The sequence below is a fragment of the Bos indicus genome, chromosome 17 (assembly GCF_029378745.1).
Source record: "Bos indicus isolate NIAB-ARS_2022 breed Sahiwal x Tharparkar chromosome 17, NIAB-ARS_B.indTharparkar_mat_pri_1.0, whole genome shotgun sequence".
NCBI classification, from domain to species: domain Eukaryota; kingdom Metazoa; phylum Chordata; class Mammalia; order Artiodactyla; family Bovidae; genus Bos; species Bos indicus.
This window is the reverse complement of record NC_091776.1, coordinates 376915-403369: the sequence shown is the minus strand read 5'-3', so window position 1 is coordinate 403369 and position 26455 is coordinate 376915. Positions and strand designations below refer to the sequence as shown.

The following is a 26455-nucleotide window of genomic DNA, read 5'->3' as shown; positions in this document are numbered from 1 at the left end:
CTCCCATGCCCCCCGTGACTTCTCTGTGATTCCACATTAACTACACAATCCTCTGATTACTAATGCTATCACTAGGGACCTAGATCTTAGAAGTGATGTACACTGGACACTACACACATCTATAGTCACTAGAAACACTCAATTAGCTGTAAAGTAATAGGTTGTTTAAGGTTCTCAGGACAGGAGCCTTGTCTGTCTTGCTTGGTATTGCATCACCAATTCCTGGAACATTATCTGGCATAAAATAGATGTTCCATAGATTTTTAATGAACTATTATTGAAAACTGAAATTTATCAGAATCAATACCAGCAGTGGAAAATACAAGCAAGCTCAAAACCTTAGAAGAATGAAAAGGGAAGAGCAAGTCATGCATGAACAGCAGTATAATGGTTATTAATCTGTATATGAACTAGCCTGATCTAGTTGCAGACCGTAAAAGGCTTAGATCTTCAACTTCAATCCTAAACTAATCCTGACCAAGACTGCAAAATTTATTAGTAACCTAATCAGTGAGTATGGTCTGTCATTAAACTTGCTGTTCTAAATACAGAAGGCTCCCCAACACACCCTCAGGCTTACTAAGCCACGTGTGGCCCTAAAGCCCCATAGGACTGAGCATAGTCCCAGACTCTAGGTTTACAGTCTGTTCCCTAATGGGAATACGGACATGACAATACCAACCTACTTACCTCTGGTAATAATAAATGCCTAGCCCTTACTAAGCCTCTTTCCAGACAAGCTAGAACCCAGAAGCTTCAGGCTTGAATCACTGTTCACTCAGGGCAGCTCTTTCTGGATCATCAAAGACACTGTCATCAGTCTAACAGCAGGTATCACCACCACAAGACCCCATTGCCATTCATCCTGTGGCACCTCATTTATAGCTGAATTTATCACTCAACCTTGAACATTTCAATTTGGAATGCATACCACTCTCAACTTCAAGAGATATTTATCGAGTACTTGCCCCTGTCCCACCCTGGATCAGCACCCTTATTCCTAGCTCCATTCATTTCTGGCTCAAACCTCAATCCAAACTGGACTTTTAATGAAGTCCCAGCATGTCTCACCCCTATATAAACCAGTTATCCAACCACGATGTTCCACAAGCTCTTACATAAGAAAGAACAGAATCATGCCCTCTTTGCAGACAGGCTCAGAGAAGTTAAGGACTTTGAACAAGGTTACACAGTGTTTAAATAGTAAAACCAAGATTCAAATCCAGCTTAAAGTCTATACTCTATTATTCTTGTAGCATCAGAACCATAAGCACAGGCCAGAGTACTCAGCAGATATTCCGTCAATGTCTGTTTAACTGACAGGATATCTTCAATGCCCATTTTAAAATAAATTTTCATCAACGGGCATCTCATCTCAGTGTTGATCTATCCAATGCAGAAATATAGAAAGAGTATCCTTTACCAACCCCCACTTAACTAGTGGCCTGACTGACCAACTCTTCCAGTCCTCTGTGCACTCGAACAGGCTTGCACACTTCTACCTCTCCTCTTAGCTGACACGCAATTCATCAACATATGCATGTTCTTAGATATGTTTGGGATATATGCACTTGTTACTGAAATAATTCAAACAACTATGTAATCCAATGAAATGTGAGTATAAAAAGAGTGCTTTTATGTGAAATCTAACTTGATTGCTTTAGAATGGTTTGATCACTATGTTACCACAAAAAAAAATTTTAATCAAATTAGACGTGTGAAGAAAGTCAGAGAAAGTCTATAGTCCGAAGATGACTTTGCACTGAAATTTCTTTTCAAGTGTCTCAGTTCTTTTTCTAACTTTAATTTAATTTTATTTATTTATTTTTGGCCATGCTAGGTCTTCGTTGCTGTAAACAGGCTTTCTCTAGTTGCAGCGAGTGGAGGGCAGTGCACAGGCTTATCCTGTTCCAGAAACATTACTTTGTCAACAAAGGTCCATATAATCAAAGCTATATTTTTTCCAGTGGTCATGTATGGATGTGAGAGTTGGACCATAAAGAAAGTTGAGCACCGAAGAATTGATGCTTCTGAAGTGTGGTGCTGGAGAAGACTCTTGAGATTCCCTTGGACTTCAAGTAGATCAAACCAGTCAATCCTAAAGGAGATCAGTCCTGAATACTCACTGGAAGGACTGATGCTGAAGGTCCAAATCTTTGGCCACTTGATGCGAAGAGCCGACTCATTAGAAAAGACCCTGATGCTGGGCAAGATTGCAGGCAGGAGGAGAAGATGATGACAGAGGACTAGATGGTTGGATGGCATCACCAACTCAATGGACATGAGTTTGAGCAGGCTCCGGGAGATGGTGAAGGACAGTGAAGCCTTGCCTGCTGCACTCCATGGGGTCGCAAAGAGTCAGACACGACTGAGCAACTGAACAACAACATCATCCTGTTGCAGGGCATAAGCTCGAGGGCGAGAGGGCTTTGGTAGCTGCAGCAGGCGGGCTCAGCAGTTGCAGCTCACAGGCTCTGGACTGCAGGGTCAGTAGTTGCGGCACATGGGCTTAGTTGCCTCATGGTATGTGGATCTTCTCGGGCCTGGGAAGGAACCTGTGTCCCTGCACTGGCAGGCAGATTCTTAACCAGTGGACCACCTCTGTTTCCCAGAGGTGAGGAAACTTGAGGAAGCCCTCAAGTTTCCCAGTTCTTGCTGTACTTTAAGAACAAGCATGTGTCTCTCCAAGCAGCTGGCTGTACTTAATTCTACAACAAAATACTGGCATAATTTATAAAGTAACATGTTTGGGGTTAAATATTTAGGGTAAACAAGTGCTCTTTAATAATTTCTCCACTTCGACAGCCTTTTTTTTTATTAAGTGCTCAACTGTATCAACAGGCATCCTACCTACCGTGGAAGCCCTTCCTGTAATATCCTCCTTTTGGGAGCCCTCAAGTAAAAGGCTCGACAGTGACACACCACTGACACTTCTGATCTCAAACAGACATCCTAGTCTACACCACCAAGAAAATGGACACAACCATGTTCAATTTTCTATTGTACTGCTGCTGCTGCTTCTGCTGCTGCTAAGTTGCTTCAGTTATGTCCAAGTCTGTGCGACCCCATAGACAGCAGCCCACCAGGAACCCCCGTCCCTGGGATTCTCCAGGCAAGAACGATGGAGTGGGTTGCCATTTCCTTCCTCAATGCATGAAAGGAAAAGTGAAAGTGAAGTTGCTCAGTCGTGTCTGACTCTTAGCGACCCCATGGACTGTAGCCTACCAGGCTCCTCCATCCATGGGATTTTCCAGGGAAGAGTACTGGAGTGGGTTGCCATTGCTTTCTCCCTCTATTGTACTGAGATTGTGTTAAACATTCCAATGTGTTTCTCTTAAAAAACTCTTGCTTAAATTCTGTTCCTTTTGAAAAGGGATGAGCTTTTCTATCTCAAATAATTTCAGTTTATGCAACACACAAGTTTCATGAACTGTTTAAAACCAATCCATTCAAAATTATATCAGATGCTTCTTAAATTCTGGTATGATAAAAGTTTTATTGTAAACAGAACCTGCAGACAAACTCTCATAATATTAATTTGGGAACAAAATCATTTACTTACATTGGTACTGAAAAACTCTTATCTACCTTTAGCAAGTCAAAACAAATATCCAAAAGCTGAGAAGTAAAAATGCATGTAACAAAATGAAAAATTTAGCAATAAAGTAAATGCTTTTAAAAATTCAGTATCCTTTAGGATTCTTCAACATGTTAATCAACACATCAAATGAAGAATACAAAAGCTTCAATAATTTGGGGGATACAAAAGGTTTTTTTCAGTTATAAATGTGCTTTTATTTTTGAATTCACAAACTTTTTAAGTAACACTAGTAGTTAATGACAACTTAATAGGTGTTGTGTGATGCTGAACTAATTACTTAACCCTCCTGAGCTTCCTCATTTGAAAAATGGAGTAGTAATACCTATCTACTATGCTGATGAATATCAACAAAGACATGTAAAATGCCTAGCATACAACTGAAAATAAACCCATGTAAAAACCCTTCATACACACACACACACACACATACAGAGTCAAGTATTTTCAGTGGGGGAGATAAGGGGAGACAAAGTACAAGAATTCTCTGAACATGTACGCAAAACTCTGTGCATATATGCTTTAGTGCACTTGGGGAAAAGTTCACAGTTTTTCCTCAGCTTCTCAAAGATTCCATGACCCCAAAAAAGTTTAAAAGCCTTTGGCTTTATTTTCTGTTCCTAGATTTATAAAGTTTATAAAATTTGATTGGATACTCTAGACACAAGTAATTTAAATTATTCAACAGCAACAACAGCAAATAAAAGTTCAACTAAAAGTGTGGTCATGGTAAAATATTCTCCTTCTATTTCTCTTAAAAAAATTCACTTGACTCAAATTATTAAAGCAACTACTCAAAGTCAAAATCAAAATTTGAAAACCTAAACAAAAAACAATAGCAATACCAAAAAAAACCTTAAACAGTCAAAATTTAAAACCCTATTATTAATACTTATAATAATAAAGTGACATTTATTCCTCCTTTAGAATTAATTTTTCAAACTACTTAATTCCTTCATTCCAACTCAAAGTTAACAACCTTCACTTCAAACAGCTTTTTTGTATATTTAAAATTTGCATAATAAGGAGACTGTACGGTATCAGAGAAGTGACCATTAAGTAGGAATCAGGGAAACCAGGGTTATGGTCCTGCTCTGTCACCAGCAGACTCTATAAAGACAGCTGTAAAGAGTCAGTTGCTCAGCATTCTATGGCACTAGGTATGATTCTATATGAAACATGCAATCCCAAAGTAGAATACTAAGATACCTGGTATCCTAAGACTATATTACTAAAAGAGAAATGTACAAAAGGAAGTTTACCTACCTACCTGACAAAAGATATGATTCTAGGTCTCATGAGAAAATCTATCCACAACAATAAACCTTTGAATTACAGAAAGTTCTATCCCCACTGCTAGCACTTTCAAGGCAGATATACTCAGAGCAGGGCTTCTAGTTAGGACCATTGAAAACTCCAGCTTCACATGAATAAGAACACCATATACCTCCCCAGAATTGTTTCTTTCCTTAAGGTGAAAAGCATCTAGAAGAAAGATCTCCAAAGCGCAGACAGACAAAAATACACAAAATAGAGGAAACTGCAGTTTAGCATATCTCAATAGTTAAGCCCTTACTTTGTACTTTATTTTTAAAAATACTTGTTACAGAAAAGGTAGCTTATTTTAACCAACTTTATTTCCAAACTGAGTTTTCCAAAACAAGTATTTTTCAATGGAGCGTAAAATAAGGCTTTATATACCAAGATACCCCTACATCCCGCTTCCAAAAAACAACAAAACAATACAACCAAATACAACTCTTTGAATGTATTCCTCTAAGAGTCAGCAATACACACAAAGGCAAATTAGCAGGACAAAAGGTTTTCTGAGAGGTGTGATGACTAACACTTCAGGACTGGAACGTGACAGCTATTAAAAGAAACATGAAAGGCGTTCCCAGTTCCTCACAGGCCAATGTCTTTATTGCAAGAATTACTACAAACAGCATTCAGGGCTGAATTCACACAGTCCAGTCTTCTAGGCCTAAACCAGCTTTTGTAATTTTACCCAGGTGACACATTATGTGAATCAAAGAAACCAATCAGTAACTCATTTACTAAAGGACAGATACAGGGCACAATGAGACTCTGCACTCAAACTAACACAAAGAAGGGACAAAAGAAACCCAAGATCAGGGTTCTTGTTGAAATAATGCCCCAGAATCCAGCAAATAGCATTACTGGTACAGAAAAGATCAGAATGAGATAACATGTACCAAACATTTCCTCCATGTTTAAAAAAATGTTCACAGAGCATCTGATTCACACCTTAATATATGACTTCAGGCTCAACCAAGGCTTTTCAAATGCTTTACCTTATGAATGGGACTTCCAAGCAGAGGTTTACTGAGGCTATCTAGGAAAGATCAGAAGGAGGCCTTACCACTGCCAATATTTAAAACTTAATAACACCACGTCCTAACAAGTTAAAATGCAAAGTCTTCAGTCTCCCAACTCAAATATTCTGTGGCATATTTCATATGCCATGATTACATAGGGACATAATTACAAGGAACAAAAAAGATTTCCTATTTGTGCAAGTAGAATTTAGAGAGATTATTTCTTAAGAAGTTAGCCCTGGTTCTTTTTACTATCCTCAAAACACAGTCAATCTATTGGAAGGAGTATCAATAAATACAAGCTTTTAGATGGCAGTCTGGCATGTCTATCAGAAATCAAAACATGCACGTACTTTTTGATCCAGCAATTATATGTTGAAGAATCTATCCCATGAAATTTAATGCAAATATAAAAATGCTCATTCACGGCAACATTTTTTGTAAAGTTGAAAAATCATGTAGCTAACTAACACATGGGACATCCCACCAAAGAAAGGAGCTGGACCCATATGTATTGACATACAAAGAATTTCAAGACACCTTGCTCAGTGAAAGAGCAAGTTACAGAAAAGCAGGTATAGTAAAAATATACTTTTTTGTTGTTGTTTTTATTTTATTTTTTTTATAAATTTTATTCCTTTATTTCTCATGTGTTCCCCATCCTGAACCCTTCTCCCTCCTCCCTCCCCATACCATCCCTCTGGGTCGTCCCAGTGCACCAGCCCCAAGCATCCAGCATCGTGCATTGAACCTGGACTGGCATCTCATTTCATACATGACATTTCACATGTTTCAATGCCATTCTCCCAAATCTTCCCACCCTCTCCCTCTCCCACAGAGTCCATAAGCCTGTTCTATACATCAGTGTTTCTTTTTTGTCAGGAAACTTATGTATGCGCGTGTGTGTAATCGCACAGAAAACAGTCTTAAAGATTAACAGCAAACAGAGCCTAATCTTTAGGGAAAGAACGTAAATCACAGAGTGGGATGGGTAAGTACAAAGAGAAGTATAGTTTTAAACAGGGACTTTTACTTTCTACTCCACTATACACCTGTATTAAACATTTGCATCATACATATAAAACATTGATTCTTTATAGAAAGTAAGAGAGATGCAATGTCAAATTTTAGCTGAACTGTAGAATCACTAACAGAGGATGCTGAAATTGTCAAAGAAGTAAGAAGGCTCTTGGGCATCAGAAACACCCTTTACAGACTTAACCTTCCAGGAAATAATGGAAAATGTGGGCAGCACTGACCAGTACTTATGAATGAACATGTCATGTTTTCATAAAAGAACAAGCATCATTCAGAGAACTAAGGGCTTTGTGTCTTAGAACTTTAAGAAAAGATACTGAAATCAGAAACATTATTAAAAAGCTATAATCATTCTCTTAAAAACACAGTTATAACAACAAATTCTGTTACTTTGGTACTGTTGACTACAAAATATAGTCAGAACCTCAAATAGAGTTATTTTATTTGGTGGGAATATTTAGGACTTGGAGTATAGGAGGCAGCATCTCAGTAGCCCTGAGAGTGCTCCAAGGAGGCAGGAGGGAGAGAGTCAGGCTATCTATAAGTTTGCCACAAAGGGGCAGGCAGTCTGAACATCAAAAGATTATTGGTAAGTAAGAAAAACCAGATATCAAGTTAATGAATTTAGCATTCTTCTATGTAGGGAAGGTGCGAGGGTCCGAGATTATTGAAGTCATGCCTTTCATACGCATCTCAGCTATCTGGGGTCAGCATCCAGCATATTTACAGAGATCTTTTTCTCGCTCTTGAATTCCCTTGGGGCCTTCTGGTTCACACAGGAGGGCTGTAATTGCTGATGACTGTGACATCCTTAAGTTCCTTGTGCAGGGAGTGGGGCCGCTTGTCAGGAAGCTCAGGAATTCATGGCTGCTGCTTGCCGGCATCACTTAGAAATTCACATTAGAGGGCCAGAATCTCAGATAGCTGTGGCACTGTTTACTGATATGGCAGGGGACATTCCACTTCACAATACAAAGTATCTATGTATAGGTATGCTTTTTTGCATTAGAAAACTGTCATGTGTGAAGAACCAAATGGTATAAGCTGTCACCCTTACCTGTACATTCTCTTCTGTCACCTGAATCTCTGCCGTGTAAACATAGTCAATCAGCATCCTCAGGGTCCAGCCATCCACCTCCTTGATGCGAACTCTCTTTGCTCGGCTCTCACTCATCTCACCTAAAACATAAGGAGCATTGTTGACACTGCACCAGACACCCAGCAGGAAGACCAAGGCCAGGCAGATGGCCAGCCACTCACTGTACTCAGTAGGCAAAATGGTCAGCCCCTTCAGCAAACCTACAACATTCCCTTGCTGCTGCTGTTGCTGCTAAGTCGCTTCAGTCGTGTCCGACTCTGTGCAACCCCACAGACGGCAGCCCACCAGGCTCCCCCGTCCCTGGGATTCTCCAGGCAAGAACACTGGAGTGGGTTGCCATTTCCTTTTCCAATGCGTGAAAGTGAAAAGTGAAAGTGAAGTTGCTTAGTCGTGTCTGACTTTTAGCAACCTCATGGACTGCAGCCTACCAGGCTCCTCCATCCATGGGATTTTCCAGGCAAGAGTACTGGAGTGGGGTGCCACTGTCTTCTCCAACAACATTCCCTTACCTCCCGTAAAAGCTTACCTGAACAAACCATACAAGGTACCTCTGTTACCCACTTATACCTGAAAATTACATCATGGTGATGAATATGCCACATGTCCAACTGCATGAACTCTTAACACCTGTGGCATTATAGATTCACAGCCTGATCTGTCCATGCCGTTTTTTGGTCCATGCTGTGGATAAACAATGTCATCTGCCGTACCAGTCAACAAAGGATGTTGCAGCCATCAGTCACTGCAGGCCACCCCAGACTGTACACCATGAGGGAATTCATAATGGGGGGAAAAAAAAACAGGCAAACGAATACAAATAAAGGAATTATTTCAATGAGCCCAGACTCGTGTATCTTCTCATACATAGAAAAGCACTAAATTGACTTGTCTGGTTTTTCATCTTTAGATGTTCCGACTACCTGGGTTTTTTTTTTTTTTGCAAAAACTCCTCCATATCCTGGCTCCTCTCTTATTTTTTCAGATCATTCCCTCAGAAAGATCTGAGAGGCTACCCCCTGGGCTCCAAAAGTCCAATGAATAAAACATAATCTTCAACTTCTAATGTGTGCATTTTTTTAGTTGACAATGCTTTAAAGCAGTTTCTTTCCCTTTTGAATTTCGACTCGTGAGTAGAACACAGTGTTACCTAGTCCCATCAGTTCATGGCAAATAGATAGGGAAACAATGGAAACAGTGACAGACTATTTTCTTGGGCTCCAAAATCACTGCAGATGGTGACTGCAGCGATGAAATTAAAAGACACTTGCTCCCCGGAAGAAACCTAGAAAGCATAATAAAAAGCAGAGACATTACTGTGCCAACAAAAGTCTATCTAGTCAAGGCTATGGTTTTTCCAGTTGTCATGTAAGGATGTGAGAGCTGGACCATAAAGAAGGCTGAGGACTGAAGAATTAATGCTTTTGAACTGTGGTGTTGGAGAAGACTCTTGAGAGTCCCTTGGACTGCAAGGAGATCCAACCAGTCCATCCTAAAGTAGATCAGTCCTGAATATTCACTGGAAGTGAATTCACTGGATGCTGAAGCTGAAGCTCTAATACACTAGCCACCCGATGCAAAGAGCCAACTTGTTAGAAAAGACCCTGACGCTGGGAAAGACTGAGGGCAGAAGAGGACCACAGAGGGCAAGGTGGTTGGATGGCATTGCCGACTCGATGGACGTGGGTTTGAGCAGCTCCGGGAGATGGTGAAGGACAGGGAAGCCTGGCGTGCTGCCATCCACGGGGTCACAGAGAGTTGGACATGACTGATCAACTGAACAACAACAATTTATTACTAAAGCCGGATGCCTTCTACATCACTGCACTAAAGACTTAGTACAAGACCTCCTTCCTACTACCCATTGAACTAGTTAAGCATTCAGGGGTCCTAAGTAAGATGCTCTCTTATGGAAACAAATGGAGAAGCAGAAAAGAGAAGGGATTGCTTCTAAACCCAGGGGACTTATGAAGAGTTAGAAGCAGGCTTGGGCACACATGCATGGACATACAATGGCCCAAGAACAGGAACACATAATCACTGGTGAAAGAAAACTCAGTCAAAAACGAGACAGTCTAAAAATAATGTTGAGCACTAGGGGACACCTTGGCAAAAAGGTTTAGTTCTACATTCATCAGGTTTTGATACCGTGCAGGGTCCTGTGGGGCTCCTGGTCACAAGGCCTTTTTGTCCTCCATTTCTTTCATTATAGACACAGCCTTTATTCAGCCTCCATGACTTTCCCTGAGTTCCAATGGGAAGATTCAAGCAGTTGTTAATTATGGAAAGGAGGTGAAACAGTCAACAGCAGCCTTGGGGCAAGGTCCTATTTCCGCATCAAAGGATACACACAGCAATATTTTTTAGCTATTTTGCAGATACTGAAATTCCCTCCGGATGACAGAGGTAGATGATTAACGATGGTACGTCGCCCACAAGCATGTAGATTCCAGGCCAGTTGAACCTGAAGTTTGATGATGCTGACTCCTACTAATCTCACTATCAACCCATCAGAATATCCACTGATAATGCCCTCTTTGAACAATTATTACAGAACTTCTCCCTTTCCCAAGAAGGGACACGTGGTTTTGCAGGCATGAGGCCACCGTGTCATCCTTTGCTGGCAAAGCAATAAAGCAATTCTTCTCTACTTCACCCAAAACTCTGTCCCTGACATTTGATTTGGCACCGCTGTACAGAGAAGCCAAGCTTTCAGCATCAAAGATAAAAGAAGTATGAAAACAATGCCATCATCCCTTGCCTGTTAGAAAAACAACACAATGGTTTCCAGATTTCTTGAAAATTTGTTTCTTTTTCAGGTACAGTATACTGTACCATCTTTGCTTAAGTCTAGTCAAAGCTATGGTTTTTCCTGTGGTCATGTATGGATGTGAGAGTTGGACTGTAAAGAAAGCTGAGTGCTGAAGAACTGATGCTTTTGAACTGTGGTGTTGGTGAAGACTCTGAAAGTCCCTTGGACTGCAAGGAGATTCAACCAGTCCATCCTAAATGATAACAGTCCTGAATATTCATTGGAGGGACTGATGCTGAAGATGAAACTCCAATACTTGATGTGATGTGAAGAACTCACTCATTTGAAAAGACCCTGATGCTGGGAAAGATTGAAGGTAGGAAAAGAGGACAACAGAGGATGAGATGGTTGGATGGCATCACCAACTCAATGGACATGAGTTTGAGTAAACTCCGGGAGTTGGTGATGGACAGAAAAGCCCGCCATGCTGCAGTCCATGGAGTCGGAAAGAGTCGGGCACAATTGAGCAACTGAACTGAACTTATACTGTACTGTAAACTATCACAAAAGCCTAGAGAAATCCATAAGTATACAAAATTCTTTTGCAAACTTAAACACTAGAAAGAGATAGGTAGTAAAGGAACAGTAGTAAAGAAGACAGTAGTAGAGAAACCGCCTGCCAATGCAGGAGACACAGGAGACCCAGGTTCTATTTGTGGATCAGGAAGATCCTCTGGAGAAGAAAATGGCAACCTACTTCAGTGTTGCTGTCTTGAAAATTCCATAGACAGAGAAGCCTGGCGGACTACAGTCCATAGGGTCACAAAGTGTCAGACACAACTGAGCACAGTACACATATTTAACTACCTGCTTCCTTGGAGATTATCTCTCACAAGATCTCAAAAAATAGCTGTTCTCCTAAGAGCTAAAATATCTGAAAAATTACTATGTTACCTCCTGGAGTGAAACATCCAGTGGTATTATAAGGGAAGAGAGAAAGTTAATGATATGCTTCTGTTACATACTAAATGCCAGGAAGACAAAGTATTGGGCTATGTGTCTGCTGCCTCAGCACTTTTTTTCCTTTCCAGAAAAGGAGGAAAGCAAAGAATACGGAAACATAATTCTTAACTTACATATAAGGTACCTTCCTTTGTCCTACTCTCTCTGGACCTTGTAGCTAGATAGGATTTGTGTCATCTAAAAGTTCTTTTGTGACAAACATGAGAATACTTTCCTAATTCCTACTTGGACTTTAACAAAAGGCCATTCTTAATTCACCTCTATGGCCCCAGCGATGTGCAAAAGCCCACAAGGCCTGGTGTCACACAAGCATAAAGCCGTGTACTTAGTCCTCAAGGAGTAAATTCATTCCTCAGGACTCGGGCACAATTTAGACAAAAGCCAATTTGACTTTAATTTATATGTATGATTAAAAAATTATCAGTTATCTGCAAGCTGTTTTTCATATTATAGTTTCTAAGGTGTTGCTGTAAGATGCACCCCACACCACTGACTGTGATGCTCAAAGCCTCCAGCTCCTCCCATTTAAACCATGCAGGCCCTGTCCACGTTCCACCCCTGCCTCACCATCTAGTCTCCTCTCTGCCACTTCCAGTCTTAATTTATATAAGGAAGGAACTTTGTATAGCTCTCCACACACATCTAGCAACTTCCTACCTTACTGTCTTTGTCAAGCTTCACCATCCGTCTCCTCTAGTCCCTCATTCCCCAGGCTAACTCCCACAGAGTCTTCAAGACTCAGCTGGAACCTCTCCAAGTAGGCTTATCCGCTGATAACCCAAGGCTAGGTTAGGCTCTTACCCTAGGTTACCTCCTACAAATCCACTGTCATACTAACATCTGGTTCTCCCCACCTGGATTCTTAAGCCTCTTGAGAGTACAGATAATATCTTTCTTACCTCTGTATCCACAACACCTGACCTATGGCAGATATCCAGTAAGTAATGGCTGGAGACATAAAAGACTAGAAAAGTGAGAAGTAAAACAAGTGCCAATTTGAAGTGCAGCACCTTTCAACACAATTAGCACTGGGTTGGCCTAAAAGTTTGTCCAGTTTTTTCAGTGAGCTGGCTCTAGTAGCACTTAGTTGTCTTTAACTTCATTTGAAAAATTTTGTTAGCTTGTATTATGTATTGCAACCCACTCCAATATTCTTGCCTGGAGAATCCCATGGACAGAGGAGCCTGGCAAGCTACAGTCTATGGGGCTGCAAAAGTCAGACATGACCAAGCACATACAGTACAGTACAGTATTGTGTATTGTATATGTGATATCATATCAGCATGCATTTTAAAAAACATTAAAATTGGTGAATTATTGTATAGCCATTTTAATACTGAAAAAAGGAATACTTTCAGCATACTACTGCAACTGAAACACAACTAAAAATGCAACTAAAAAAAAAAAAGATTTTTGCAATGTATAGAGAAAGTGTTATGACTCAGCAAATATATCAAAAGTGATTCGTGAAGTTTTGTGCTGGAAATTTCTCGCTGGACTATGTCTCACAGTTGGGTAGACCAGTTGAAATTGATTGACACATTAACTGAACACAATCAATATTACATCACATAGGAGATAATCAATATACTCAAAAATATCCAACCTAAGCACTGAAAACCATTTGTACCAGCTTCATTATATTAATTTTTTGATGTCTGGGTCCCACATAGTTAAGTGGAAAAAAAAACCCTTCTTGGCAATATTTCCACCTGCAATTTTCTACTGAAATGTTAACAAAAACGTTTCAATTTTAAAACAAATTGTGATGAGTGGTGAAAAGTGGATAATGTACAAGAATGTGGAATGGAAGAGATCATAGGGCAAGAGAAATGAACCACTACTAACCACGCCAAAGGCCAATGTTCATCCAAAGAAGGTGATGCTGTGTATATGGTAGGACAGAAAGAGAATCCTCTATAATGAGCTCCTTGGAGAAAACCAAATGATTAATTCCAACAAGTACTGTTTCCAACTAGATGGGAAAGTGAAAGCAACACTCGAAGAAAAGCATTTGGAATTAGTCAACAGAAAATGCATAATCTTCCATCAGGATACTAATACATAAGCGTGTGTTTCTTTGATGACCAGGCAAAAACTGTTACAGCTTGGCTGAGAATTTCTGATTCATCTGCCATATTCATCAGATATTGCACCTTCAGATGTCCATTTATTTTAGTCTTTACAAAATTTTCTTAACTAAAAAAATTTCAACTCCCTGGAAGACTGTAAAAGGCATCTGGAACAGTTTTTCACTCAAAAAGATAAAAAGTTTCCTGAAGATGGAATTATGAAGTTGTCGGAGAAATGGCAGAGGATAATGGAACAAAAAGTTCCAGAGACTAGCAAGGAGAGATAAGAAAGCCTTTTTAAGCCAAAAATGCAAAGAAATAGATGAAAACAAAAGAATGGGAAAGACTAGAGCTCTCTTTAAGAAAATTAGAAATACCAACCAAGAGAACATTTCATGAAAAGGTAAACAAAATAAAGAACAAAAACAGTATGGACCTAACAGAAGCAGAAGATATTAAGAAGAGGTGGAAAGAACACACAGAAGAACTATACAAAAAAGATCTTGATGGCCCAGATAACCATGACGGTGTGAACACTCACTTAGAGCCAGACACCCTGGAATGCAAAGTCAAGTGGGCCTTAGGAAGCATCACTACAAACAAAGCTAGTGGAAGTAACGGAATTCCAGCTGAGCTATCTCAAATCCTAAAAGATGATGCTGTCAAAGTTTTGCACTCAATATGCTAGCAAATTTGGAAAACTCAGCAGTGAGCACAGGACTGCAAAAGGTCAGTTTTCATTCCAATCCCAAAGAAAGGCAATGCCAAAGAATGTTCAAACTGTTGCACAATTGCACTTATTTCATATGCTAGCAGAGTAATGTTCAAAATCCTTCAAGCTTCAACAGTATTTGAACCAAGAACTTCCAGATGTACAAACGGGGTTTAGAAAAGGCAGAGGAACCAGAGATCAAATTACAAACATCCAATGGATCATAGAAAAAGCAAGAAAATTCCAGAAAAACATACTTCTACTTCATTGACTATGCTAAAGCCTTCGACTGTACAGACCAAAACAAACTGTGGAAAATTCTTAAAGAGATGGGAATACCAGACCACCTGACCTGTCTCCTGAGAAACCTGTATGCAGGTCAAGAAGCAACAGTTAGAACCAGACATGAACAGACTGGTTCAAAATTGGGAAAGGAGTATATCAAGGCTGTAATTGTCACCCTGCTTATTTAACTTATATGCAGAGTACATCATATGAAATGCCAGACTGAATGAAGCACAGCTGGAATCAAGATTGCAGGGAGAAATATCAATAACCTCAAATATACAGATGACACCACCCTCATGGCAGAAAACAAGAGGAACTGAAGAGCTTCCTGATGAAAGTGAAAGAGAAGAGTGAGAAAGCTGGCTTAAAACTCAACATTCAGAAAACTAAGTTCATGGCATCCGGTCCCATCACTTCATGGCAAATAGATGGGGAAACAATGGAAACAGTGAGAGACTTTATTTTCTTGGGCTCCAAAGTCACTGCAGATGGTGACCACAGCCTTGAAATTAAAAGACGCTTGCTCCTTTGAAAGAAAAGCAATGCCAAACCTAGATAGCATATTCAAAAGCAGAGAGATTACTTTGCCTACAAAGGTCCATCTAGTCAAAAGCATCGTTTTTCCAATAGTCTTATATGGACATGAGAACCAGACAATAAAAAAAGCTGAGTGTCTTTGAACTGTGGTACTGGAGAAGAATCTTGAGAGTCCATTGGACAGCAAGATCAAACCAGTCAATCCTAAAGGAAATCAACTCTGAATATACACTGGAAGAACTGATGCTGAAGCTCCAATACTTTGGCCACCTGATGCGAACAGCTGACTCATTAGAAAAGACCCTGATGCTGGGAAAGATTGAAGGCAGAAGAAGGGGACAGCAGAGAATGAGATGGCTGGATGGCATCACCAACTCAACAGATACAAGTTTGAGCACATTCCAGGAGATGGTAAAGGTCAGCAAACCCCAGTGTGCTGCAGTCCACAGGGTTACAAAGAGTAGGACACAACTGAGCGACTGAACAACAGCAATGGAACAAAACAGTGATGACATTGTTCATAAAGTTCTTGGTAAAAATGAGAAATGTGTGTTTTATTAGGTTGGCCAGAAAGTTCATTCAGGCTTTTCCATAAAATCTTAACAGAAAAATCCAAACCAACTTTTTAGCCAATCCAGTATTTTTACTTAAAAACCAAAGGAAGTTTTTGGCCAACCCAGTAACACTTAAGTTATTGTGTTCTGGCTTTGAAGGATTTCAGGCATCAAACATTTACTGAAAAGTTACTATACAGGTTGAGCTAAGCACTTTGACTAGTGAACACTGTACTTTTCTTGAGAAAAGAAATGAAGACCTCCAAATTGTAAACGTTTATGGACACACGTATGGACGTAAACATTTCCATCTCAAGGACCATAATCGGGACTCCTGAAGCCCAGAACAAACTGATAACTGTGTTTACCCATTCTGAAGTTCTAAGAAGTGAATAGATATAAGAGGGCAAATCCTAGGATCAATAAAAAGTGCATATGATTCTAACTTTAGTTACTACCTAGCACACAAAAACTGAAAAAATAGTAAAAGTATAATACAGACTTTATACTATGCTGAAACACTAAGACTTGAATGACAAATTACAGCCACATTTAATAAATAAAATGTATTCCATTACTCTTCAAGTTACATGTGTCAACCCCTCCAATCATTATTGCTCTTTAGCTTTTAGGTTACAAAGACACTACCAACATATTGGTATCTTCCTTCTGGCAAGATGACCCGAATGGCCCTGCCAGGCACTGGCTATGGTGGTATGATACAAAATTCCCCAATTCTATAACTAATCTAAGGCAAACATGGTACCTGCATTTCCCTGCCAATTTGGCTCTAGTTTGAATAACTTCTGGAACAGGTCTCCTACTTCCTAAAAGAAAACAGGAAGAGATAACCCTTTTCCTTCCTTGAGATATTAGTCCACTCTAGTAGGCATCTTGCATTCATGGGGGAAGCAATTAAAGGATAAAATTTTTAGTGAGTACAGCTTGGTGATAACACAGACAGATGAGGATCCTTGGTGACCAGCTCACTTTCTAGTTATGAGAGAATGTATTTCCTTGCTATTTAAACCACCTTAAGGGGAGTTCTCTGTCATATGCAGACTAAAGACATATGCACTTTATGTGCAATACCCTATTTAATGTTCTTTACAGCAGTCAGCAATATAAGAAACTTTGTTTCCTCTCTGTCTAACCTTTCTTCCTTTCTGAAAGACTAGGATAACACCCAGCACACAGAAGGTGCTCAATGAGTACTCCTTGATGAAGGAAAGCACAAATCTTAAGACAAATATAACATGCTTGCAACTTTTAAAAAAACTCACATCTTACACAAATGATAATCTCTCTTCCTATTCTAATTTACCTTACTAAATGATGTTCAATGTGACAAAAGAAAATGATCAAAAAGCACTCCCCAAAAAGAAGAATGAAAATAATTTCCTATTTCCCACTAGATTTCAGATATTTTAGCCTGTGGCACAAAAGAAGCCTCAAATACATGTGTTAAGGAAAAGGGCATTCTAAATGTCACATCTGTACACAAGCAAGTAATTTTAAAACACAAAAACCCAGGATTTCCCTGGTGGTCTAGCGGTTAGGACTTCACACTTTCACTACAGTGGGCATGGGTTTGATCCCTGGTCATGGAACAAAGATCCCACATGCCACCATCAACCAAAACAAAACAAGCAAAAAAAGATAGATAAATGAATAAAAACACAAGAAATCAATTTGATATATTCTTTTTCAAGTAACAGTTAAACAACCTGGCCTTAATCTAAACTTCACAAAAGAAAAACCGGTGATACATCACAAAATTACTTTTCACTTCCCTTCTTCTACCAGAATACTTGGAACTAAGAAGAGTAATAGAATTCTTTTTTAGGTGATATAATTTGAATGAAAATTTTTCTGAGTTTAAGGGAGATGAAAAACAAGGGCCAAAAAGAGTATCTGCAGAGTCCCCATTTCTAAATAGGCAAATCACAAGGAACAAGAGGAGTACAAGGTAGCCCTGTGCCACTGCAGACACGTCTGTGTATAGCTGATCACTGAGCCAGAGGACTCAAACATCACAGCACGTAATAGCATGGAAGCACGCCAAGGTCTACTTGTGGGCCTCCTCATATTTTTTATGAAAGATAATATAAATACAGTAGGACTTCAGACAGGAAAACAGACAAACAATGGGTTCATAGTCTAGCAAATCTTAAATACATGTACACTAAACCCCCCAGACCAAATCTCCATGTCTTATTTTACCTAATCTTTGCCAAACTGCTATTTAGTGGATTCAAAAGAAGAAAATAAACAAAGATTGCCAGAAAGGTAAATAATATCTACTACCAAAGAACCATAAAATCCTAGCCTACCAAGTACATGAAAAGATGCTCAACATCATTAGTCATCAGGGAAGTGCAAATGAAACTATAAGAGATGCCACTTCACATCCATTAGAATGACCACAACTGGAAAAAAAAAAAAAAAGAGTAACAAATGTTGGTAAGGAAGTGGAAAAATGGAAACACTTATACATAATGTAGGAATATAAAATGATGCAGTCACTTGGGGAAATAATATAGCAATTTTTAAAAAGTTAAATATAAATTTACCACATAACCAGACATTCCACACATATGTATCTATCACCATGAGAAATAAAAATCTGTGTCCACACAAAGAACTACATGTGAATGTTCATAGAAGCATTAGCTATAATTGCTAGAAACTGGAAACAATCTAAATGTCCATCAGCTGGTAAATATATAGTCAAAATTTGCTGTTTTCATACAATGGAATCTACTTAGCAATAAAGAGGAACAATCTGATGATATATACTACAATATGGATGAGTCTCAAAAATAATACATAGGGACTAAAATGCTATAAAGTTGATTTATGGTGATGGCAGTACTACTGAGTAAATTTATTAAAAATCACTGAAAATTACAATGTAAAATATGCCTCAATAAAATTGTAAAAGTCACAATCAAGGTACTCAATTCATATTTTATATGTGCCAGAAATTAACATAATATTCCCATTTTGCACCGTTGCATAACAATCTAAGATTTGACCAAGTATTCTCAGGCAGAAACAGGCTGAACTGCAAGAAGTACCCAGCTACCAGTTAACTGAGACATTAGGAATACTTATAGAATCAAAACATCTTCAGGGTCCCATCCCCATCGTTACGCATAATTCAAAAATTGCATGTCAACTAAAATATGAAGAGGTGAGAATCATTAGGTTAAAAAAAAAAAAAAAAGGAAGGATGAAAGAAAGAAAGAAATGAGGGAAGCTGAAATGTAGTTTAGATTAAAAAGTAAAGAGGGAAGAAAAACAGAGACATAATGAGATCTCCTATCACCAGCATCCATGTCTCTGCATGTCAAAGGCTCAGGGAGTTTCGAGACTCTTAAGTGTTATCTTTTGAAGGGAAAGGAAACCAACTCTGATCTTGTAATTTTAAATTAATCATTACATTTTGTAACTGGAAAATAAAATCTTTATCAAAAGAAGTCTACTTTAAGACATTTTCAATCTTTTACCCTTACAACAACCTTTAGGAATTGAGGGTAAAAAATAATAATGATAACCACGAAAATGCCAATATTAATTGAACATTTTCTATGTGTCAAATAAAGGACAACCATACATGATCTCATATAATCTTTATAAGAATCCTAGGAAGTAACATTATTATGCTCATTTTCCAAAAGGGAAAACTGAGGCCAAAACTGAAGAAGAGACTAATGATCCCAGATTCAGTAATTCTAACAAAGACTTGAAAGAAGGCACTTTACTAGGGAACTCCTAAATTAGGCCAACACAAAGCAGATCAAATACTGCTTTTACAAACCTAGAAATTCTGTTTGGAAAAAATCTCCAGGAGTAATAAATAAGACAGTCATTGAAGTGAAATTAGGACATAAAAATGTGACTAGTCCCTCTATAACTTTTCTAATCAGCCTCAGTTAAAGGCACCATCCCCAAATCACTTGCCCAATATGGCTCACAACCCCTCTACTGTTTTTCCTACATTTGTCTTTTTTATAATTAATTAATTTTATTTATTTATTTATTTATTTATTTATTTATTTATTTATTTATTTATTTATTTCGTCTGAGCTGGGTCTTTGTTGCAATGGGCTTCTTGTTGTCCTGGCTCCTCTTGTTGCAGAGCACAGGCTCTAGGTGTGTGGGCTTCAGTAGTTACAGTGCATGGGCTCAGCAGTTGCAACACAGGAGCCCTGGAGTATGGGCTCGGGAGCTGTGGTGCTGAGGCGTCACTGCAGCATATAGAATCTTTCCAGACCAGGGATCAAATCCATGTTCCCTGAACTGGCAGGCAGATCTTAACCACTGGGCCACCAGGGAAGTCCCCTTTCTTACATTCTTGATTATTTAACTCAGTTCAGGAACAACAAGAATGTAACAGGCTGAAAAGTGAGGTGGTCTCCAGAGTCCTCACTACTCTCAAAACACCAAGCCTATTCTCTCCACATTGCCTCTGCACTTTTTTTTATGTGTATAAACCCTTGGTACTCATTACATTTCAGGAAATGTCAGATCCCCATCTCTCAACACTGTCCATCATAGTCCTCACCATCTGTATTACTGCTCTGAACAGATCTTCCACAAACTATTATGTATTTAAAGGGTGCACATCTATTAATACATGCCATGCTGTTAGTCTGCTTGGATTGTTCAACACTTGCACCTTGACCACTCTAATAAACCATCCTTTAACAAAAAGCAAAAAAGCATAAAAATAAAGTGTGTACAACTCATTTCTCCAATGATATTAATAAATTACTGGTACAAAAAGTGTGCTAATTTTGTTTATTACCCCTTAAAGTATCTAGCAAAATGTTAGACATAGGAAATATTTAAGTTTCTAAAGTATGAATAGATTTACATTTGGGCTTTCTTCTATAACTATGTATTTACAAGCATTTGTTTGTTCTATCAATAATCTAAGACTATAAGCTCATTGTTGGAAAAGATAATAACTTCATTTTCTTCAACAGTACTATACTGGATGTTTCGATTTTGTTTTCTTAAGAATGAAGTTAAGGGAGGATGTGGCCAGGTGGCAGAGTAGGAAGACCTGGAGCTCACCAGCTCCTACAGACACACCAAATTACAACTACTCACAGAGCAACTATAAATGAGAATGACCTGAAAACTAGCAGATATCTCCCACATAAAGACATAGAGAAGGAACCACAATGAGAAGGGTAGAAGGGACAATGACAAGACCTAGTCAAGATCTAACTCACCTGAATGAGCAACCCACAAACAAGAGTATAATCACAATTACAGAGGTTCTCCCCAAAGAGCAAGGGTTCCGAGCTGCACATCAGGGTCCCCAGCCCAGGAATCCTACATCAAGAAGACAAGCCACTACAATATCTGGTTTTGAAGGCCAGAAGGGCCTGCGTGCAGGACAGCAAAAGGGCTGTGGGAAAGACTCAGCTGTTTCAGGGATGTGCAGAATCTCATACACTCAGAGACCCAGGACAGAAGCAGCAGTTTGAAAGAAGCCTGGGCTAGACCTACATACTGATCTTAGAGAGGCTCCCAAGAGGCAAGAGATCACCCTGAGGGCACCAATGCTGGTGGCAACCATTCTGAGGATGTCATTCTACCACAAGGACACTGGTGCTGGCAATGCCATTTTGGGATCCACCCGATAGACTATTAGCTCCAGGGGCTTATCTGCACACCAGCAAGCTGGCAGCAGCCCTGTGCCCCAACCAGGGTCATGCAGACAGTCTCATGGGAAGCCGACCCCAACCTCCAGCCTGACTACAGCCACTACGCAGGGCACAGTCTTGCAGCCAACCGGGCCAGAAACCAGGAATCTGCCTACCAGACTGCCCATAGGACTCTTTCCACCACAACAGAAGGAGTCACACGGTCCTTATAGGGGGCACCCTAAGAACATATAGCTCTGAAATAGGAGGGGAGCAAGCTACTGGGCCCTACAGGATGTCAACTATATAAGGCCACTTCTCCAATATCCAGAAATATAACGAATTTACCTGATAAATACAGAAAATTTGACAAAATGAGGAGAGAGCAAAATATGCTCTACACAAAGGAATAAGACAAAGCTTCAGAAAAAGAACTAAAAGAAATGGAGGCAGGCAACTTACCTGATAAAGAGTTCTCATTAATGATCATTAAGATGCTCCATGAATGTGGGAGAAGAATTAGATGAACACAGTGAGAATTTTAAGAAAGTTAGAAAATATAAAAATAAACTGAACAGACATGAAGATAAAATACCCAGAAAAAAGAAACTGGAAGGAAAAGTATTTTAGATGATACAGAGAAGTATAATAGCAACATGGAAGACAGAGTAGTGGAAATCATCCAAGGTGAACAGGAAAAAAAAAAAGAATTTGAAAAAAATGAGAATATTTAAGAGACTTCTGGGACAACATCAACCATACTAACATTCGTATTATAGGGGTACCGGAAAAAGACAGAAAAGGGCAGAGAAGTTACTTGAAGAAATAACAGGTGAAACTTCCTTAACCTAGGGAAAGAAAGAAACATTCAGTGAGAGGAAGCAAAGAATCGCAAACAAGAGGAACTTAAAGAGGTCCACACCACAACACGTTGTAATTAAAATGGCAAAAATTAAAGATAAAGAGAAAATCTTTTATCAGAGAAATGCAAATCAAAACCACTATGAGGTACCATTTCACACCAGTCAGAATGGCTGCGATCCAAAAGTCTACAAATAATAAATGCTGGAGAGGGTGTGGAGAAAAGGGAACCCTCTTACACTGTTGGTGGGAATGCAAACTAGTACAGCCACTATGGAGAACAGTGTGGAGATTCCTTAAAAAACTGGAAATAGAACTGCCTTATGATCCAGCAACCCCACTGCTGGGCATACACACTGAAGAAACCAGAAGGGAAAGAGACACGTGTACCCCAATGTTCATCGCAGCACTGTTTATAATAGCCAAGACATGGAAGCAACCTAGATGTCCATCAGCAGATGAATGGATAAGAAAGCTGTGGTACATATACACAATGGAGTATTACTCAGCCATTAAAAAGAATACATTTGAATCAGTTCTAATGAGGTGGATGAAACTGGAGCCTATTATACAGAGTGAAGTAAGCCAGAAGGAAAAACATAAATACAGTATACTAACGCATATATATGGAATTTAGAAAGATGGTAACAATAACCCTGTGTACGAGACAGCAAAAGAGACACTGATGTATAGAACAGTCTTATGGATTCTGTGGGAGAGGGAGAGGGTGGGAAGATTTGGGAGAATGTCAATGAAACATGTAAAATACCATGTAGGAAACGAGTTGCCAGTCCAGGTTCGATGCACGATGCTGGATGCTTGGGGCTGGTGCACTGGGACGGCCCAGAGGGATGGTATGGGGAGGGAGGAGGGAGGAGGGTTCGGGATGGGGAACACATGTATACCTGTGGCGGATTCATTTTGATATTTGGCAAAACTAATACAATTATGTAAAGTTTAAAAATAAAATAAAATTAGAAAAAAAAATAAATAAAAATCCAATCATGGCCATGCACTTGGACCATTAAAGTCGTGTAATAAAAAAAAAAAAAAGCAGCAAGAGAACACCCCAGACTGTCAGCTGACTCTTCAGCAGCAACTTTAGCAGGCCAGGAGGAGTGCCATGATATTCCAAGTGATGAAACAATAAAATCTACACCACAAATGTTCTACCTGCAAGGCTCTCATTCAGATTTCAAGGGGAAGAGGAAGAGTATTCCAAATGAGCAAAAGCTAAGAGAGTTCAGTACCACCAAACCAGCTTTATAAGAAATGAATTCAAGGAATTTCTCTAAGTGGAAAAGACAGACTCCAAACAGAAACATGAAAATTCTTACATGTAAAGGCAAACAAATAGTAAAAGTAGTAGATAAACAACTTAAAAGCTAGAAGGAAGGTAAAAAGGCAAAAATAGTAAAATCATTTATAGCTACAATAAATAGTTAAGGGGTATACAAACAAAAAGATGTAAAATATGACAAAAAACATTAAATAAAGGGAGGTAGAAATAAAAATGCAGGGCTGTTACAATGCATTAGAACTGCAGAGATCTTCAATTTGAAATAATCACATATATACATGCACAGGTTGTTATATATGAACCTTATGGTAACAACAAAAGAGAATCACCAGGGATTCCCTGGTGGCTTAGTGGTAAAGAGCCTGCCTACCAATGAAGGAGACACGGGTTTGATCTCTGGGCCATGAAGAGACCTCAGATGCTGTAAAACCACCCCACATGAGCCACAACTGCTAAGCCCACTTGCCACAACACCTGAAGCCTGCATGACTTAAAGCCCGTGCCCTGCAACAAGAGAAACCACTGCAACGAGAAGACCTCTCACAAAAATTAAGAGCAGACCTCACTCGCTGCAACGAGAGAAAAGTACACACAGCAGAAAAGACCAAACAGCTGAAACAAATAAATAAATCTTTTAAAATTAATTAAATTACATGATATTTTAATAGGAATATTAAAGAAAAAGGAACAAAAGAAAACCATAAAAATGACCAGAAAACAATTAACAAAATGGCAAGAACTACAGATACATCAATAGTTTAAATGAAAATAAACAAACTGCTCCAATCAAAAGACAGAATGGCTGAACAGATTTAAAAAATAAAACCTATCTGTATGTTTCCCAGGTGATGCTAGTGGTAAAGAACCTGCCTGCCAATGAAGGAGACATAAGAGACGTGGGTCCAATCCCTGGGTCAGGAAGATCCCCTGTGGGAGGACATGGTAACCTACTCCAGTATTCTGGCCTGGAGAATCCCCATGGACAGAGGAGCCAAGAAGTCTACAGTCATACAGAGTTAGACACAACTAAAGCAACTTACCACACATATATGCAACCTACAAGAGACTTACTTCAGATCTAAAGATACACCCAGACTAACAGTGAAGAGATGGAAAAAATATTCCACATAAACCCAAATGAAAAGAAAGCTGGGGTGGCAGATGTATATCAGACAGGACAGACTTTAAAACAAAGATGTTATCAAGAGACAAAGACAGGCATTACCTAACGATCAAGGGATCAATCCAAGAAGATATAACAACTGTAAATGTATACACACCCAACATGCATGCCTGCATGCTAACTCACTTCAGTCATGTTTGACTCAGTAGCCCACCAAGCTCCTTGCTTCATGGGATTCTCCAGGTAAGAATACTGGAGTGGGTTGCCATGCCCTTCTCCAGGGGATCTTCCCAACCCAGGGATTGAATGTGCATCTCTAATGTCTCCTGCACTGGCTTCTTTACCACTAGTGCCACCTGGGAAACCCAACATAGGAGTACATAAATAAATTAAGCCAACAGGATTACAATAATAGTAGGGGACTTTTAACACCCCATTTATATCTGCAGACAGATCATCTGGAAAAAATATCAATAAGGAAACACTAGCCTTAAATAACACATTTGACTAGATAAATTTTCTATGTATATACAGAATACGGGCTTCCCTGGTAGCTCCTATGGTGAACACAAGAGACCTGGGTTCAATCAGAACATAAGCAAAAAGCAGCAGAATACACATTCAAGTGCACAAAGAACATTCTCCAGGATATGTTGCCACAAAACAAATCTGAATAAATTTGAGATGACAGAAATCATATCAGTAGTATGAGAAGAAAAATCAATAAGAAAAAAAATGAAAAAGCACAAACACATGCAGCCTAAACAATATGCCACTGAACAACCAACAGGACACTGAAGAAATCAAAAGGAAATAAAAATCTGGAGACAAATTAAAATGAAACACAATCCAAACATGATACAATAATCCAAAGTCTATGGAACACAGCAAAAGCAGTTCTAAGAGGAAAGTTTACAGTCATACAAGCCTACTTCATGAAATAAGAAAAATCTCAAAGCAATCTAACCTTATACCCAAAGGAACCGGAAAAATTAAAGTAAACAAAACCTAAAGTTAGTAGAAGGAAAGAAATAATTAATATCAGAGCAAAAATAAATAAAGACTAAAAACCAGAAAGATCAATGAAAGAGCTAGTTCTTTGAAAAGATACACAAAATTAATAACTATTTAGCTAGACTCATAAAGACAGGGCCCAAATAAACAACTGAGAAATTACAGGTGAAACCACAAAAATACAAAAGATCCTTAGAGATTACCGTGAACAAGTATACATCAACAAAATGGGCAATTTAAAATAGATGTATTCCAAGCAATATACAATCTCCAAAGACAATCAGGAAGACACATAAAATATGAAGACTGGTTACCAGTAATGAAACTGAACCAATAATTGTGAAAATTACCGACAAAGAAAAACCCAACACCAATAGGTGATATTCTATCAAACATTTAAAGAGTTAATACCAACTCACGCTATGCCAAAAAACTGAAGACAAAGGAACACTTTGGAATGCATTCTGTAAGATCGGCATCACCCT

At 39.1% G+C, this 26455-nt stretch overlaps 1 protein-coding gene across 3 annotated transcripts in view; it reads right to left on the bottom strand.

Annotated features, from left to right (window-relative positions):
* The window catches only part of KLHL2 (kelch like family member 2), a 173013-nt gene that overhangs the window by 100001 nt on the left and 46557 nt on the right, over positions 1-26455 (bottom strand). For all 3 annotated transcript variants that reach the window (XM_019977499.2, XM_070768943.1, XM_070768944.1), the window contains one exon: positions 8033-8154. In XM_019977499.2, coding sequence (XP_019833058.1) covers positions 8033-8154 — 122 coding nt within the window. The remainder of the gene's footprint in view (positions 1-8032; positions 8155-26455) is intronic.